Raw genomic sequence first — 19,148 nt, 5'->3', positions numbered from 1 at the left:
CATTTCTATAAGGAAAAATAAAAATCCATGGAAGATACTCCAACAGAAGCGGTGAGCATATCTTGCACAAGACAAAACAGTAACAAATGAGAAACTCTATGACTGTGAGAACTCTTGAAAGCCCCTCTGGAGCTGGCACTGCATTTCATTCCGTATGGAGAAGCACAGGTCCACGAGGCACTGGCTCTTCTTCAACAGGGATGGTGGTGCTGATGGCAAAGAGTAGCACCCACCTGTGCACTGTGCACATGCTCAAGAAATCCAGGTCTTACAGCTGAGCCTTTATTCATATCCTGTGTGTGTGATTGTGCATGTGCGTGAGGGAGAAGTGAGCCAGAGAGCATTTTGGCACTAAGCTGGATTTCTATGCATTATTCACATATAAAGGAAGGCAAAATCCATATTCTTTAAAAAGCAGTGAGATGAGCTGCTGATCACGAAGGTGCATCAGAGGTGTCAGTTTCTGTGGCAGTAATTTGTGTATGTGGCTGGAACTACGTCTCCTACCAGAGCCCATTCAAATTCTATGAACCAATGGATTCTACAAACCCATTCAAGCCAAGTTGGATATGGTCTTAAGCAATCTGGTCTAGTGGGAGGTGTCGCTGCCCATGGCAGAGAGGGTTGGGACTAGCTGGTGTTTAAGGTCCATTCCAACCCCTTAACATCCTATGATGCTACAACAATTACTGAATTTCTGTCAAAATAGAGCAGCAGTCCATGTGAAGCCTCCATGGTTATATCCAGTGTCTTTCTTGGCATGCTAACAAAACTGTAATAATTCTGTAGGATATTACAAACCAATAACAATCTCTTCCTGCCCTGTGGTAGCAGTGTCATAGTTTTATTTTCTGCAAAGGACAGTAAATCCATGTGCAGCCTGATGTTTATCCTTGTACAAGAGGCCAGAGTGGAAAATAGCTGTCATGTCTGGAGAACAAAGACACAAAGGATCTGCTGTGTCTCCTCTAATCATAAATCCTACTTGAGCTGCAAAGACACACTCTTTTACTATTTTTTAAATTTAATTCTGGTAAATTTGAAAATAATTTTTGACTGAAAATACCTTTCATGGATCTATTAAGGTGAAGAATGTGTGGCTGTGTTTAGTTCCTACTCTCTTGAAACTGAATTTAAAAGAAAAACAGCCAATATATTGTTCTACCTGAAGTACAAGCCCTGATTCTTATTTGCATTAGACTTTGATGTAAAGCAGATTTATACTGTTTTAACTGAGGTGTAAATGAAGCTCATCCCCACAATGCCGTGTTATAGCTCTTTGAGATGGGATAGAAGTCACTGGAACACACAAAGGGTGCAACTAATGGGGTTTTTTTCCCCTGAACTTCTGGCATGTAGGACTTCATGTAATTAACTGCTATGGTACAAGAATATAATGAGGCTGCATGGGGGAGTTTTCTGAACCAATGATAAGCAATAGTAACACTGAGGTAACTTGGCTTTCCTTTTGTGAAGAATAAAACACTTTAAGAACGTTTTATTTTTTGATTTTTTTCAAAATAGCAGACTGATTTCAGTTATCTTTGTTTTCCACTTACAAAATAAAACAGTTGTAAGGAAAAAGTAATTCGGTACATACTGTGTGGTGTGACATTGAAAATGTATCCAGTCAGTTTCAAAACGGACCACAGACAACAACTGAGAAAGTGTTGTTGGATATGATTTCCTAATGCTGGTTTTCCAGGCTCAAAACACCACACAAAACCAAACTGCATATCCTCCAGTTTTTCTGTTTTCAGCACTTCATATGCTTCAGTCTATAGGCAAAATAGTACAGGTTCCCAACCAACATGCCATGTGGAGTCATCATGTTTAGGTAACAGTTTTTCAGGAATGCAGCTGGGGCAGTGCTGGAATTTGCTTAGGAACTTTGTTACAAGCTGTGATTTGACTTCAGTACCTCTTAGGTATGTCTTGGTACTGAAGTGAGATCAGTGACTTTTTAAGAATGACCGAAATTAGTAATAGAGATTGCTATAAAAGATTGTATTTACAGTATGTGAGGATATGTTTACTGACAGCTTTGGCCTCTTTGGCAATGGAAAATAAGTTTCCCTGCTTTAGGCATGTAAGTTAACAGCATTAGTGATATGTGCATTGATTAGCAGAACTGGGACCTTAGACTTTAACCCCTGCTTCTATAGTATGTAAATCCCACGACATGACTTTTGAACACCATCATTGTGCTCTGACAATGTCCTCCAAATGTACAAACTGAAACAGTTTGTGCTCTGGACACAACCATAAAATAAGTAGGGATGCATCTTGGATTTTGTAAAATACAGTCTAGCAACTTTGTAAAAGGTGAATTAGTGTTTGGGTCTGCCTGGGCACTGCAGAGAAGCTGTGAAATTGATCTGAGGAGCACTCAGTGTAGTGCATGGGAACCCATACGATGTGGTTTTCAACTGGTAAGTTAATGTTATAATAACATATGAAAAATTCACATTCAAATGAGAATTTCTGCAATATATGAGCCTGGGAGAGTATTTGAAAAGGTTACGGGTAGATTCCCCAAGCACAGTTTTATTCATCTGTCTTAGAAATCACGAAATAAAACCCTATGAGGGAAAAGAGGAATAAATCTTATTGTAACATGAGCACCAGTTTATATTAAATCTCTCATGAATATAAAAATAATTCAGCAAAGTGGCAGTAATGCTTACTGCTGCCACTTAGTGGAACTGTGCCTCCCTCCCTTAAACTAGAAAAAGAAGATTAATAACACTTTGTTTTTGTTGCAGCTGGTAAGAAACATCCATTTGTACAGAAGCATAGGAGGGGACAGTTTTTCAGTGATGCTGGGTACTCAGAGTTCTTGTGTAAGCTCTTATGTGAGGACAAGCATTTGAGGAATACAGGAGCAAAACCCCTCAGGTGAGGAACATGTACTCTTCCTGTTGCTTCACAGATAAAACCATGACATCAAGAAATAAGTAGCTTCAATGCAGAATAACTAACTGCAAAATGGAACTTCAGCAGCCTGCAGAAATTCCAGCCACAGAAGATCATGTTTCTCTACCAGTACAGAAGTGGAAAGGATAAATTTAGCAATTCAAAATGAAAAACCATTTTAAGTTATATGTGCTGAGCTACATTTGTAGTGAGCTACAGATAGTAAGATTTCATATTTCTATAACAAATGGACTGTGATGATGGTGATGATGGTGATGATGATTTCAGGTACCTCCTCTATCATGTATAAGCTGCCTGAATACACTTGTACTGGGAGAGAAACATCCTGTGATGATCAAGCTAGAGTCAGATTGATATAACTGAACAAAGTTTATATCCCTATGCAACACTTTTGATCCAAGTCTTCAGGGCAGAACAGAAATCACTCTCTTACTCCAGTGCATGCAGACATAAATTTAAAGGGACATTGTTTTTTACAGAATATCTGTGGTGGTGTCTTTCAACTTACCTCCTGTTCTTAGCTTGCAGGCGAAATACAGCTCATGAGAATGAATTCCTTGGATGCTAAGAAAGAAAAAAATACATATTGAAATGTAGAACAGTTAATGTTATCTGTACCAGCAGAAATTAGTAATTGAATATACATCAGCTAATAATATTTAAGTGATTGAAGCCAAATATCCAAGCAGCAGAGAAAAAGCATATACTTTTTCAGGTAACACATGAGAGCAAGTGACACATGAGAGAAACCGGCCTTGATATGTCTGTTTGCTTATCTCTACAAAAGCATTGGTCATATCCACACATAGATCTGCCTGTGTAGATAGCACAGATTAACACTGAGATCAGTGCTGTTTTAATGCACAGGTGAAACTACAGTGAGTCATGAAGCTTATATTTATTCTTCCTAGAGGGACAACTGAAATTAATACAACATGTGTCAACTCCACAATATTCTGGTACTACTAGGCAGAGCATCGTCTGTTCTATGGCTAGCGCATAGCAAAGTGGGAAAAGACACTGGACAGGCAACACGGATTCATCAAGACAAGTCCTGTCTGAACAACCCAGAGGCCTTCCATGATGGAGTGATTCCATCAGTGGAAAAGGGAGGAGTTACAGATGTCTTCTATCTGGATTTCTGTAATGCCTTTAACATGGTACCCCACAACATGCTCTCTCTAAACTGGACAGATGGATTTCATGGGGAGACTATTAGGTGGATAAGGAATTGGTTGGATAGTCACTTCCAGAGGGTGGTGGCCAGTGACTCAGAGTCCCAATGGACATCTGTGACAAGTGATGTCACTCAGGAGCCCATATTGGAACCTGTGCTATTTCATATCTTCATTAATGACACAGACAAAGGGATTGAGTGCACCCTCAGCAAATTTGGCAAGGACGCCAAGCTGAGTGGTGCAGTTGCCACACCTGAGGGATAGGATGCCATCCACAGGGACCTCAGCAGGCTCAGCAAATGGCCCCATGGGAACCCCATGAGGTTCAACAAGACCAAGTGCCAGGTGCTGCACCTGGATTGGGGCAACCCCTGCTACCAACACAGGCTGGGGGATGAACAGATGGAGAGCAGCCTTGGGAGAAGGACCTGGGGGTACAGGTGGATGAGAGGCTGGACATGTCCCAGCCATGTGCACTCAGCCCAGAGAGACAAACGTGTCCTAGGCTGCCTCCAAAGCAGTGCGGCCAGCAGGGCAAGGGAGGGAATTCTGTCCCTCTGCTCCTCTCTGGTGAGACCCCACCTGCAGTGCTGCAGCCAGCTCTGGGGTACCCAAGATGGACCTGCTGGAATGAGTCCAGAGGAGGCCACAAAGCTGCTTAGAGGGCTGGAGGACTTCTGCTATAAAGACAGGCTGAGAGACTGGGGCTGCTCAGCCTGGAGTAGACCTTAGAGCAGCATTACAGTACTTGAAGGGGGCTACAAGAGAGATGGGGGACAAACAGTTTAGCAGGGTCTGTCATAATAAGACAAGGGCTAATGGTCTTAAACTGAATGGGGGTTATTTTAGATTAAATATAAGGAAGATGTTTTCTACAAGTAGGGTGATAAAACCCTAGCATATGTTGCCCGGAGAGGTAGTAGATATCCCATCCCTGGAAACATTCAAAGTCAGGTTGGACAGGTTGGTCAACTGATCCAGTTGAAGATGTTCCTGCTCATTGTAGGATAATAGGATTATTTGTATTTTGTGGATAATTCTTTTTAAGAATGCAACAAATCTGTCTTCCTAAGTCCCACAGAAGCAATTTCTAGATTTTTAAAGGCACCTAAGGATCTAGAAGTTATTTTAAAATACAGCCTGGGAACCTTAAATATTCCAAAGGATTCTAAGGAAGGTATGTTCATATTTCAGAATCAGTAATTACACTAATTTTCATAAATTTTTAGCAAGGTGTCCCCAGAAAAATGCAATTGTAGAAGTAAGTAAAGAAGTAGAAAATGTCACAGGAATTTTAGGATTAACATACTTTCAAGATCCAATATATTTGTCAGGCAAAAACATTTATCAGTGCCACTGATACCTACTTTCAGATGTAACAATTCTATAATCTCCATTTAATCCATATTTTAATGTTCAGCGGGAATATCCTGCTTCTGCTACAACTTTCACAACTTTTTGAGTGGAAAGCACATTGATAACAAAAACCTTTAACCCTCTCTTACTTGACACACTGGTTCTGGAATTTATTCCTAAACTACAGATGATTAGCAGGATGGACCACCTCTCCTATGAAGAAAGGCTAAGAGAATTGGCATTGTTCAAGCTGAAAAAGAAAAGGCTTCAGGGCAACATAATTGCAGACTTCCAGTACCTGGAGGGACCCCACAAGAATGATGCAGAGGGAGTTTTTTACAAGGGCATGTAGTGACAGTGACAGGACAAGGGGGAATACTTTAAAACTGAAAAGGATGTTTACATAGGATACTATGAAGAAATTCTTTACTGTGAGGGTGGTAAGACACTGGAACAGGTTGCCCAGAGAAGCTGTGGATGAACACTGCCTATCCCTGGCAATGTTCAAGTCCAGGCTGGATGGAGCTCTGACCAACATGGCCTGGTGGGAGGTGTCTTTGCCTATAGCAGGGGGTTGGAACTTGGTGATCTCTAAGGTCCTTTCCAATCCAAACCAGTCTATGATTCTACTTTTTTCTGCAAATCAGATTTGGCAGTAAGTGAGTGAGGGAAGTTTAGCACAATGCCTTGTCAGCAATTGTACTCCCATCCTGGATCAATGAGCCAGGTTTGGACTGAATCCTTTCCTATATGTTGGCCTGTTTCCTTAACAGTCTTTTCTCCTCCATTCACTGGATGTTGGTAGGAGGCTACATGCCCTTAAAAGAGAAAAATGCCATGGAAGTGCCTTGATAAATGACAGCCATGCAGAACAGATCTCTGTAACATGTACATTAAATAATCGAGACAGTGAAGGGATTGAGAAGTGAGCACATGCTTTTCTCAAGTCTTTCCAGTTAGGCTCATGCCAAATCCATGAGGCAATTCCCACCAGCCTGCACAAACTGATGACTAGGAGGCGATTCCTACACACCTCACAGAGACACCTGGATCTCAGGTACGCATGGAGGAGAGGTGCTACACATGCCCCAGCTGTGGGAAAGGCTTAATTGAGGCTTATGCCTCAGCCACCACAGGGACCGAGGCTCATCAGGTGGGCCCAGATGCATTTGCCTCACGCAGAGCTGCTGCCGTCCCTTGTCTCCTGACCCTCTGTCAGCCTTGCTTCCCAGTGTCCCAAGCCTGGATGCTCCACATGGCCAATGCCCTCCACCTCCTGCGGGTTCAGCCCAGGCCTCACGCTCCCTCCCTGCTGCCTCTTGGGCTATACCTGAGTGCTCACAGAGTGAGGTCCTGGGCTGGTGATCGCAGAATCACAGAACACTTAGGGTTGGAAGGGACTTCTAGAGATCACCAAGGCAGGGTCAGCTACAGCAGGTTACACATCCATGTTGGGTTTGAAAGTCTCCAGAGAAAGAGATTCCATGATTTTCCTGGGATGCCTATTCCAGTTCTCTGCCACCCTCAATGTAAAGAAGTTGTTCCTCATCTTGAAGTGGAACTTCCCGAGTTTTAGTTAGTGGCCATTGCTCCTCATCTTGTCACTGGTGGCCACTGAAGACTCTGGCACCATCATCTTTACACCCACCTACATATTTGTATGTATTGATTGGATCCGCTCTCTGTCTTCTCCTCTCTAGATTAAATAGGTCCAGCTCCCGGAGTCTCTCCTCATAACAGAGATATTCCTGACTCCTGATCATATTTGTCACCCTTCACCGGACCCTCTTCGGCAGTTCCTCATCTCTCTTGTTCAGAATTGGACATAGTGCTGCAGAGGGGGAGGATCTTCCAGCAGCAGTGACACGAAGATATCCAAATTACACAACCTTGGAGTTGTTTTCGGGGTTTATTTAACGGCGACATTGACTCGCCGCTCCCCGCGGCCGCCGCCAGGTGGCGCTGCCCGCCGTCCCTCCCTCAGGCCCGCCCGCCAAGGTGAGGCGCGCGAGGGGCGGGGCCGCGCGGCTGCGCCCCGCCCCCTCGGCCGGCGCGTGCTGCCCGCAGCCCCCGCGAGCCCGCGGCAGCGGCAGCGCCTGGAGGGAGCGCGGGCCGGAACGGGCTCGGACACCGGGAGGGACACGAGAAGACAAGAGGAAAAGGAGAAGGCATCCCCCTGCCGAAGGAGAAGCCCCGCGCCATGAGCCCCGACAAGAAGCCGCCGCCCGGTCGCTCCCGTGGTGACCGGCCGCCGCCGCCCCAGCCCGTGGCCGGGCGATCCCGGCAGCGGGGCGGGCTCCTGGCGGAGATCCGTACGCCCATCCGCACGGAGCCCTTCCAGGAGCGGTACAGCCTCAGCCCCGGCCGGGAGCTCGGCAGGTGAGCGCAGCCTCCGCTGGCCCGGACGGCGGGGGAAGGAGCGGGGCCGGGAGCTTGCGGCGTCCCTCCCATGGGTCCCTGCCGGGCCGGAGCCGCGTCCCGGGGCAGCCGGCGATGAGCTCTGCCCGCGCCGGGCCAGCTCCGAGGGCGTGCCCGCGGCGTTGGCTCGGCTGGAGGCGTGCTGGCAGGCAGCTGTACCCCGCAGCTGTCTGTCCCTCCATCCGCTGAAGAAGTCATCCTCAGCTCCTCAGCCTTGCGGATCTGGCTGGGAAGATGCTGTGGTTCCCTGGGAACCCGTGGGGAGTAGTGGGTATTGCTCTAGATTTCTACTGGAGAAGGAAACCTACCCCACTGCTTAAAAAAAAAACAAGGAAAAAAGAAAAAGTTATTGTTTCCTCGAGGTTTGTAAGCCGTGACGTGGAAAAACAATTTTACACTCGTTTGAGGTAGCATATGTTTGAGAATACTCTAATGGTGGAATTTTTCAAGGAGTTTAAGCTAGTTAAAATCTTGGGTTTGGAAGTGATTCTACATGTTAGGTTTAGTCCATGTATAATTTCATTACCTGACTGATAGAAGGAAAGGTTTAGGGCAAAAAGTCATTACAAGGTTTTTGCATCTTGAGAACTACATATATGGAATTTCAGCACCACCTAACCAATATTTTTGTCTGAAGTTCTGTTGTTAAAGGATTCTTAGAATTACATGTGCTTCATCCAAAGAGTGTTCTGATAAAAAAGATGAGATGGAATGCCACTGGATGTATGGAAAGATATCCCCTCAATGTATGTTCTATTGCAAGTTATGCTCGCTGTGTAATTCAGTGTATACAGTGGCAAAACCAACCCCTTTGGAGATGAGGAGGAGTTTCAAGGCAAATGTAGCTGCTATAAGTACCTCTAACAAATATTTAGATTGCCTAGGTGTTAGCTTAATGCTCACTTTGTAACTCTGATGTACCAGTAGAATAATACCTGTTTAAACATAGAGCTCTAAAGTATTCACATGGTAAGCAGGTGGGAGAAACCTCCCATGAAATGAAGAAGGCTTTATGTGGATTGTTGTGACCACAGTGTCCAAGGCCTGGAAACTGAAGCTAACCAAATGCAGGCTACAAATCAGCCTAAATTCTTAGAAACAGTCCAAAAGGTTTAGGAGCAGTGTAGCACAGGATGTCCTGGTATCACTGCTGCTTTGGTTTGTTTGTTTTTTTTTTAAAGTTCAGATGACTTCAGAAAATGTTTTGCAGTGTTTTCATGGCACAAGCATTTCCCTGAGAGCCGGGTGATAGACATCGGCCTAATCAGAGCACAGAATAGATAAAGGTTCCTTCTGGAACAAAAAAGTACAACTTAGATGAGTTGCTTTACACTAAGAAGAAGAAGAACTGTGTTCTGCTGCAAGTCGTAGTCTGCAATTTAAACAAGTCAATTGCAGCATGGATTTTTGTGCGGAGTATTTTTTGAATATTTTAAAGATGACCTTCACATGAAGGCTATGATTTTGCACCTGTAGTTAAAATGAGTTAAGTGGCATTTCTAAGTGTTTATCTTGGTTTTGAGCAACAGTTGCACATATTTTTGGTTCAGAATATCTCTCCCGAACTTCACAAGTGTTTTCACTATCTTCTCTTTTAGCATGTAGAAATCTCTACATTTGAATGCATATTCTTGGTTTTTTAATCAAGTTTTAAACTTTACTTTTTAAAAAGTATATACTTCAGCTCAAATATCCCTATTAAAGACTATTTTTTGCCAACTCTGCAACAAAACGTAGGTGCAAAGTCTCTCTGACACTTATAACTGTAAGTTTATTGATAATTTATTAACACATTTTGTTTCTCTTTTATGTGTTCATAAATTGTGTAATTCTCTCTTTATGGGTAGAGTTCATCTTTACAAAGAACAAATTAGCACCCAGGTATGGCAGGTTTTGTCTCAGATGAAAAGCAGTCCTTGCGCACACAACATAATCTGTTTTAGCATTAAGATTTGGTAGAAAAAGTTATACACTCTGTATTTGCCCATCCCATTCCTCAGAATCAGAGAAACAGTTTAAGAGTGGAACTTCGGGTAGGTTTGAGAATAACAACATTCGTATGAATTATGTTTAAAACTGAGAGCACAGAGAAAGAAGCAAGTAGATTTATCACCTTTGCTGAAATCAGGGCTGCTGCATGAGCTCAGCAAGTTTGCGCGGTCTTTGGCCTCCCAGTCTGTCAGTCAACACGTTTGTTGGACTTCTCAGGGAACTTGGAGCCTTTGTTTTCTGTTCTCTGGTCCCCTGTGTTTGGGGGAGGTGGGAAAAAAGTGGAACATGGCAAAATGTTAAGGTATTGTAGTTCTGGTAATGCTGGGAAGAGAGAGATGGGGGCTCTGGCCGCACTTTAGGGAGCAAAAATCCTGAGGGAAGCAGTCCTGAAAGACATGGATGAATCTAGGAGAATCTGAATCACAATGTTACCAGAGGAACTTTGGTGCAAACCTATGGGAAGTCAGGCTTCATTAGTTCTGCTCACAGAGAAAAAACTGCTTTCAGAATGTAGAGCTTAGGTGCTTCAGAAGGTGCTGCCTCGTTCAGTAGCTGAACGGGCATTTGCCAGTCTGTTGAAACACAGCTGTTGGGAAAGCCAGGTTTACTTGGGAAAAATATCAAAAGCCTCATTATAATGGACACTCAGGAAAGGGAAGGATGACATGGAAGTAAAAGATTTAAGTGAAATTACTTAATATATGACATTTTGGTCCAGTATTCACAGCCTTAATAATTTTACTGTCCTCAAAGTCACAATATTCTCACACAAATCTGCACTTGCATGAGATTTGAAATCAAACTGAACTCTGATGATTGTTTTAAGGCTGCCACTTCTCATCACCTCACTGAGATATAAATGTTTTCAGACAGTGGTAGCTTGAGTTAGGTTAGTTTGAAGAAGTGTAACCTTTGCAGAGGACAAGACAGCAGTTGCTTAGCTCTTCCCCTTACCATTCGTGCATAAGCCATAATTCTACTGTAAAATGGGGAACAATGCATTTTTTACTACCAAGAGCTTCCTTAAGGAGTCTATTATATTTAGTTGCTTTGCTCGTTTTCCTGGAGAAAAAAAACCTCCTAATTGCAGACAAAGTTTTACTAGGCTAATAATTCTTCAGCTTGTTGATGGAATGTTGCACTCCTTTTTTATGTGAAACAATCTATGCACATATTGGAAGTCATAATTTGTGTGCAGAAAATAATACTCTTGATTCTAGAGCTGGATTAGAGGAAGGTATAAGTTGACTGGTCTGTCTTTCTTCTGGAAGGTAACAGACACCTTAAATGATTGATCCAAAATAAAATTATCTTCTAGCAAAATGTGTGCATGCATGTGAATATGTGCAGTGCAATTCAGCTGTTTCTCCTCATTCCCAGTTTTTTGTTAAAGCATACAAACTCATTCTCCACCCAAAGGCAAGAGTAAGAAATATTGTAATCATCCAATGAGTGTGAAATATTCTTTGTTCCTGACTAGTGATGTGGCTGTAGTTTCATGTCCAGATAATGTATATCTTGGATTTTTCCCCCCAAAAGAACAGCTCTGGCAAGAATTTTAATTTCTCAGGTAGCTTTCAGTAATGTGTGTCTTAGCAGTACATGACACTTGTACCATTTTGTGCCATGACACTGCTGTCCTTAGCTGCTCTTGCAGTAGCACAGCTGGGGTCAAATAGCTGTGGAACTAAGCAAAAGTGGAAAAGAAGTGAAAACAAAGAGTTGCAAGTAATTGGCTTTGCTGTTTGAGAAGAAATTTATGTGAGTAAATTATTCATGAACATCAGAAATAGAATCTCTGCATTTTGTTGTTTGGAAATCCAAAATTGTCGGGGGAAAAACCCCACACTTCAGAAAAGTGTTTGATATGAGTTATATAATAAACTGGATATAGTATTGTGGATCTCAGAAAAAATTTTTTCTGAACTTTATAAGAAGTAAATATCTTCACAGGAAGAAGTTATTCCTGCATTTGTTACAGAGACAGTGTTTTATAGGTCACTTTAATAATAAGGTTAGTTATTTTTAAATATTTAGTTCTTAGTTATTTTTATATATTTAAAATAAATTAGTAAGGTTAGTTCTCTGTTGTTCTGAACCTAGGACAAGGAAATTTAATTGGTGTGACATAAATGTTCCTGATTATTTGATTTGACATTTGATTTGTAACTTGACAATTTTCCTTTGAGCTACAATGTGCGTGTAATAAAACAGTGCAAATTCTGTTGGCAATCTGAAAAGGTGACATTGAGCTTCTTTGTAATCAGATATGATTTATCTTAAATCATAATTCTTGAATGAGACTCTTGTGAGGACTGAGAACTACTTAGAGTTTCCTACTGTCTCCCTCCAAAGCATTTTTATTTGTGATTGGATGTCTGGTAGTCTGTGTTCAGCTTGAAAAATGCGCATTAAGATTTTAATCTCAAAATTATTCTTCCTTCCATGCAATGTTCTCACTGATAGCTCTTCTCAATGCACTAAAGTAGCAATGATGTGATCTAACACCATTTTATTTACTTTTTTATAATAAGTTCTGAAAAGCAGGATTTTAAGAAAAGCAATGATGAAGTGTATGCAATGTATAAGAATGCTTCTTTATATCTGTCTTATCTGCTATTTTGCCTCAATCAAAAAGAAATTCTTTAAAATTTATCTGTTGGCTTAACCATATAGTGGATGCTATCTTTGGATCTTAGCTCTGAAATTTTCTCAGACGTGAATCTAGATCACTGCGCAGTAATTAGTTCTACTGGTTATAAACACCAGGTTTGTCAAGTTTGATCTTTTTGGGGATTGTATTCAGAAAAGATGAGTTCTAACAGGCAGTAGTTATAATTGCTCTAATTATAGGCATAACCATAAGGAATCTGGGCAGGATTCTTGGTCTGAAACAATTTAGAATTAGTATTTGTCAGCTGGCTGAACTCCCGTGTAACCTGTCCTTTGAATTACGTCACCTATCAGGCTTCTGGCCAGCTCAGCTAAACAGGACATGCGTGGCCACACACGGTGGCTCTTGCCATTTCTTGCTGCTCCATGAATACTGTTTTATTTCCATAGTGACTAATGCACAGTGAATTGGCAACATCAGTGCTTATTAGGCTAATTAACTTGTTTCCAGATAGATTTTGTATGTAATTCAAAGCAGCACAGTACTTGAAAGCTGTGCTACAGAGATTTCAAACTTTTCTAAGCCACTTTCTCTAGGTCCTTCCTGGTGCTAGAATTCAAAGCTTTTGACTGCACTAAGGCAGCATTCAAGAGGAAGTACGCAGTGCATTCAGAGGCTGTATAAGGAAGACAGAGAAGGCTGACCCCAGGCAGGGACCTAGATTTATTGGTGTAAGGCTTAGTATCTATCAGATGTTTAAATAACTTGCTGTTAAAGGGCTTCTCAATTTATTTTTATGTGTTGTTTTTTGACAACATACTCACCAGCTGATTTTTTTTCTTGAGATGTTTTTTGGTGCTAAGAACTTGAACAAGAGTCTTAACACTTTTCATAAATGCATAGCTTTCTATTGTACATAAATTTTGTGCAAAATTATCTTCCTGCATTTACAAACCTCAATAGTTTTGTCTTCATGTATGTATTAGTAATTAAGAACAAGTTCCCAAAAAGTTAGATTCAAGACATTGAACGCGTATTCTTACTGTTTGTCTGCCTTCACTAGACATCTGGACTGTGCTGTGATCTAGTCTTAATACATATTGTGCTGTACATAATGTGCTTATGCAAAATATTACTTCTAGAGGAATAACTGTGGCTGTATCAGTGGTTACAAGTCCAATTATTTTATTGAGATTGCGTAGCAAATACCCACTTTGTGGGTACTTACTTAACTTGATTCATTTAGACTGTGATTTTGAAACAAATGCTTATTAAAAGCAAGCCGACCACAACTTTGTTTAGCAGTTACATTTCATGGATAGCAATCATCTGCCGATAGGCTGTGAGAGTGAAAACTTTGACATGAGCTGAAGTAGTTACAGTAATTTCACGAATACAAGCCGCAGCAATTTGACAAAAATTTTGGTGGAAACCCGGAAGTGCGGCTAATAGTCGGGGGCGGCTAATCTGTGAATAATTTTCTGACATTTACAACCCCAGACGTGCCAGCCAGGGCGCCGAGCCAAGCACCTGCCAGTAAAAGTCAGCATTCCGCGATAGTTACAGTGTTACTGTGTTACCCGGGCTCCCTGCAGGCAGCACGGGGGGCGGGGAGAGAGGCGGGAGAGCTCTCTTTCCTCCTCTGCCGCAGCCCAGGGGAGAGACGGGGGGACCCCGCGCTGCCATTGCCGCGGCTCGGAGAGGAGCGGGGGGGGCCACGCCGCCATTGATGCAGTTCGGGGAGGACGGGGGGGTGGCGCGCCGCCATTGCCGCGGTTCGGGGAGGACGGGGGGGGGGGCCCGCCGCCATTGCCGCTGCTCGGGGAGGACGGGGGGGGGGGCGCGCCGCCATTGCCGCGGCTCGGGGAGCCAACGGGGGCCCTGCGCTGCCATTGCCGCGGCCCGGGGAGGAGGTGGGGGGCCGCGCCGCCATTGCCACGGCCTGGGGAGGAGAGGGGGGGGCCGCGCCGCCATTGCCGCGGCCCGGGGAGCCGACGGGGACCCTGCGCCGCCATTGCCGTGGCTCAGGGAGGACGGGGGGGGGCGCGCCGCCATTGCTGCGGCCCGGGGAGGAGGGGGGGTGCTCTGCCCCCGCCCTCCGCTGCCGTGGCGGGAGCAGGGGGTGGTCTGTGCCCGGCCAGCGCCGCGGCATGAGCGGGGCGTGCTCTGCGTGCCCGGCCGGTGCCGCGGCGGGAGCAGGGCCGGGGCGAGCGAACCCAGAGGCGGCGGCCAGCCCAGAGTGTCAGCGCCGGGCTGGGCCACCTGGCCCCATCAGCAGCCCCTAGCGGGCCGAGCCTGCACAGCCTTAGTTGAGCCAGTAAACCCCCTGTCATGCCGCGGTTCTGTTAGTATTTGGCAACTTTGTTGCATGCGGGTCCTCGCTGCGAACGACAGAGCGGCTTATATTCAGGTGTGGCTTATTTATGGACAAAAACCGAAATATTTGCCAACACCCAGAGATGCGGCTTATACTCAGTGCAGCTTGTATTCGTGAATTTACTGTAATTCTGTGAACTTCAGCTCAGAGATGGGAGAGGCAAAACCCACAGTAATTGTATTCCAAAATAGATGAGGACTATTATTTTGGTTTCAGCAACTCTACAGTAAGTAAAGAACCAAAATAAAGATCTCAAATCTCTTCCTGCAACTTTATAAAAAAATGTTTACATATAAATTAAAAAAGGTAGTATTGATGATCATTATACCTGTATGGTAAGAGCTAAAGTAAGATTACTGTACTTCAAAGTGTGAGAATTCATCATTGCATTAGTGAGAGGTATTAATTAAAATACCTTTTCAGTCTAAAAATCAGCACTGTCTGACTGGAACTGAGTGGAGCAGGTGATGTGGGACTCTTGCAGGGAAGTTAAGAGCTGCCACTCGTGCCAGAGTGCTGTGGGGGAAGTGGTGTGACGCAAGCACTGCAGTGTGGTTTGAGCTGCCCTGGTGCATCATCAGGTGCGTGTTCTGCCGAGGTGACGCTCATTAATGTGGGCTAAGCACGGGGCTCAGCTCTCTCTGCTCTCGGTGTTCCTATTCACCTTGACATTGCTGCAAAATCGTACTACAGAGCTTGATGTTAGTCAAGCTACTTCATTGTATTTAAATTATCTGTGCTCCTTATTCTTAGTCTCACTGTATAAGTAAGGGGTTTTGAGAACTGGTAATCAGAAAACTCCAGCTGTTATCATTTGAGACATGCCATGGTGAAAATACAAAGTGCCGTCTTGAAAAATGCAGTGTATGGATATGGCATGGCAAATGAAGCAGGATTCAATGAGAGTGCTGTTCCCTTGGATATGGTGGGATCCTTCAGAAAACAATAACTGGGTTACTGTGATGTAGTTAAAGCATAAATTGCTCATTTGTACATTTTGATTTTGCCAGCTTTTTAAATTAAAATTTTGAGGATAATGTAGTCTTGGGAACTAGCACAGCTTGCTTATTCGGTATTTTTGAAAACCGTTTTGTTTGAATTGATTAGGTTTCTTTTAATTCCTTATGTTCCATGGAAATTATGTACATTCTTGGCTGGGGTGGTTTGAACACAGGGATCATCATTCAGCAAAGCATCTTTCTAAACTCAGATTGAATCTTAAATGCAGCCATTAATAGTGACTTGGTTTGAGTTTCCTGAAATGTTAATTTATAAAGGTGGTGCTAAAGCTGTCACTAAGGCATGTAAAACTAAATTCTTATTTAATTTCAGGGGAAAATTTGCAGTGGTGAAGAAGTGTATCCAGAAAGACACTGAAAGAGAGTTTGCAGCAAAATTCATGAGAAAAAGAAGAAAGGGCCAAGACTGTCGGATGGAAATAATCCACGAAATTGCAGTCCTTGAGCTGGCACAATGCAACCTTTGGGTCATTAACTTGCATGAAGTTTATGAAACTGCGACAGAGATGATTTTAGTCCTGGAGTAGTAAGTATTAGTAATAATTCCAGAATAACTTTCTGCAGTGTTTGCTTAAAAGCAATAATGTAAAAATACTGTGTATCAATGTGAATAATTTAAAAGTTTTTATGCGTTTCCTGTTACCCTTGCTTAAATTCAAGAAAAACTGCTAAGAAAATGATGTTTACAAGAAGTTATGTGCAATCTCATAACTACTTCAGATTATAACAAATTTCTCTAATTATGGAGTATCTTACAAAGCTGAACTATAATTTATGTACCTAAAGCATCTTTAATGAAATATGAATTCTGTACACTCCCTACATATAAAAGAGGAAGAGGAAAGAAACAAGGAGTATCTGTTCAAGAACTGAAGTTTATTTCATTTACAGTGGCAAAGATGGGATGAAATCTGCTGTGCCCTTTTTTACCAGTTTTAAAAAAGGTATTGAAAGCAACATCATTGCTAAAAAGAAACTATTAAAACCCTCTACAATAGAAAACTTGCTAGAACAGTATCTTTTTGGGATAAGAAAGGAGGAGGATTGAGACTTAGAATGATTTCTTTCAAAGGACACTTGACTCTGCATTTGTCTGTGTGGTTTTCTCCACTTGAGTTTGTCCAGATGGGTGTTCCTGCAGCTGTTGTTCATCTCATATGCCAATGGCTTTAGATAGTAAGGCATCTAGCTAGCTCCCAAGATTCAGCCAAATGCTGTTGCTACTGAACTCTAAATTCTTGTTAAGCTCTATGGCTTTTAAATAATTGAGAGGAACAGTGATGCTCAATAGCTCAGAAGTGACTTGTTTGTTATGATAAATCTAGTTTGTGCAGCTCTTCTCTTACTTGATAGCAGAAAGAAATGGCAAGAAATCTTGTGTCCAAATGATACCTTGTTTAGAAGTAAAAAGAAACTGTATCTTTAAAGTCCAGGGAAATGGAATGAGACCATGTCTCCTAAGGCAAAATTCTTCTGGAATACATTTTTAAAACTTCATTGTGCCCTTAATGAAGTCATAATATGTGAAATATTCAAGTATCTTTTATAATACATAGGTGTGACAGAGCTTCTGTGGTTTTAACTGCTGTTACTGAAGACTCATAAATGCCTGCTTTGAACACTAGCAGAAATTTAAATGCAGTTTCATTTTCGATCCCATAGGATTTAATATGGACAGTGGAATCTAAATGAGCAATGAGTTTTGTGATAATTTCAATGCAAAATTCCTAGTTTTCTTTTAGAACTCAATTTTCTTGCAGTTGCAAAACTTTTAATCTGAAGTATTAACTAGGTTGTTAAGTAATTAGCAAAATTATTTGGTTTATATGCATCAAACAGTCATACCTTGTTTCAGATAAATAGCTGTGTGCTGGAGTTGTAAATTGCAAAAACATTCTCTGCAAAAACATTCTTTCCCTGACTTCAGCAAGTATGTCTGTATGCTTCTTTAATGTCAAAGTGTTCTAAAGACATGTTGCAACAAAACAGGTATGAATGTTAGTGAATTTCTGACATTCTGTATGCAGAGGATTAAAGAACATACCTAGACTGCAAGCTTCTCTAGGGCATTTCAGTTTCTATTAAGCTTAATGGTCTTTGTGGCAGATCTTTATCTCCTGAAGAAGTAAAACAAATGCTTAATCTTAGCCACTAACTTCACCTTCTGAGATTTTAAAGTTTCTTGTCTTCATGTAGAATCTGTCATAAGGGCTGAGGGTTTTAAATTAGGAAATGTTTTGGTTTCAGAAAGTGAAATTTTAGTGTTACATGGAGGGTTGTCTTCCAAGCAGTTTTTGACAGAAAATGAACTTAAAATTGGCCATGTTAATATTGAGTGTTGAGCAGTGAGAAGCAAGTGGCATTACAGTGTTGGCTTCAGCTGTAGCATAACAAACTAGGGCTGTCTGTATCTACCCTCATAACAGTCTCTGACTGTGGTTTGTTGTCATAAGACCTCAATCAGGGTGTTCAAGTCAGAGTTGAAGGAGTAAGTAAATCTGAAGGGGTAATAGAGAGCCTGGAATTAATCTGTGGGTCAGTTATGTTTCTGTATTTCACTGAAAATTGAATTAAAAGAACCTGGAATTTTGCTGAAAAAGGTAGAGGTACAGTCCAGGAAACTTGACATATCAGGTATAAGAAGAAAAAGTAAATTTGGTAACTTTTGGACTTGATACCTATATGCAACCTACCTGTCGTTTTCCAATTTCTTTTGAAAGAAAGAGCATTAGAGCATCTGATGCTTAAGAACTGGTCTTTTCATAAGTGTTCATCGCCATGTTTTGCACATCTATGGAAGGGATAGATGATACTAGCAGGTAATTAGTGGGTCAAATGTATAGAAACGTGTAAGTGGAGCTTCAAAAATCTTCATCATTAATATTTTGTTATGAAGAACCTCTGAACTGAGCCAGAGCCTTGTGTAAATACAGTAGACTTTTGTTACACTTGCTTTAAAAAGAAGAAGTTGTCTTTATCACCTTAAAGACACAGTTAGTATTTATTTGATATGCTGGATGAAGTGTTTTTACACCTGTCATTATTTGGACCTGGATAATGTGATAGACTTATATGTCCATTAATATTAATGGACTTACATAGTCTTGGACATGATTTATTGTCCTGCTTACTGGAGGTGTGACTGGAAGTGATCCATTTGGCATGGGCTTCAACAGACAGAACTTGAAGCAAACCCACTGTAATCACAAGTAATTGCTGCTCCAGTGTTTGCATCTTGTCCATTTGAGTAGCAAGCA

The 19,148-nt window shown here is 42.2% G+C and overlaps 1 protein-coding gene across 1 annotated transcript in view; it reads left to right on the top strand.

Annotated features, from left to right (window-relative positions):
* Positions 1-7,531: 7,531 nt before the first annotated feature.
* STK17A (serine/threonine kinase 17a) overlaps positions 7,532-19,148 on the top strand; it is a 29,799-nt gene continuing 18,182 nt past the window's right edge. The window contains exons 1-2 of the mRNA XM_033069794.1: positions 7,532-7,850; positions 16,205-16,417. Of these exons, the coding sequence (XP_032925685.1) occupies positions 7,672-7,850; positions 16,205-16,417 (392 nt within the window). The 5' untranslated portion in view covers positions 7,532-7,671. The remainder of the gene's footprint in view (positions 7,851-16,204; positions 16,418-19,148) is intronic.

The sequence above is a fragment of the Catharus ustulatus genome, chromosome 1 (genome assembly GCF_009819885.2).
Source record: "Catharus ustulatus isolate bCatUst1 chromosome 1, bCatUst1.pri.v2, whole genome shotgun sequence".
Classification (NCBI taxonomy): Eukaryota; Metazoa; Chordata; class Aves; order Passeriformes; family Turdidae; genus Catharus; species Catharus ustulatus.
Note: the sequence above shows the minus strand (reverse complement) of the source record. Positions and strands in the feature narration are given on the sequence as shown.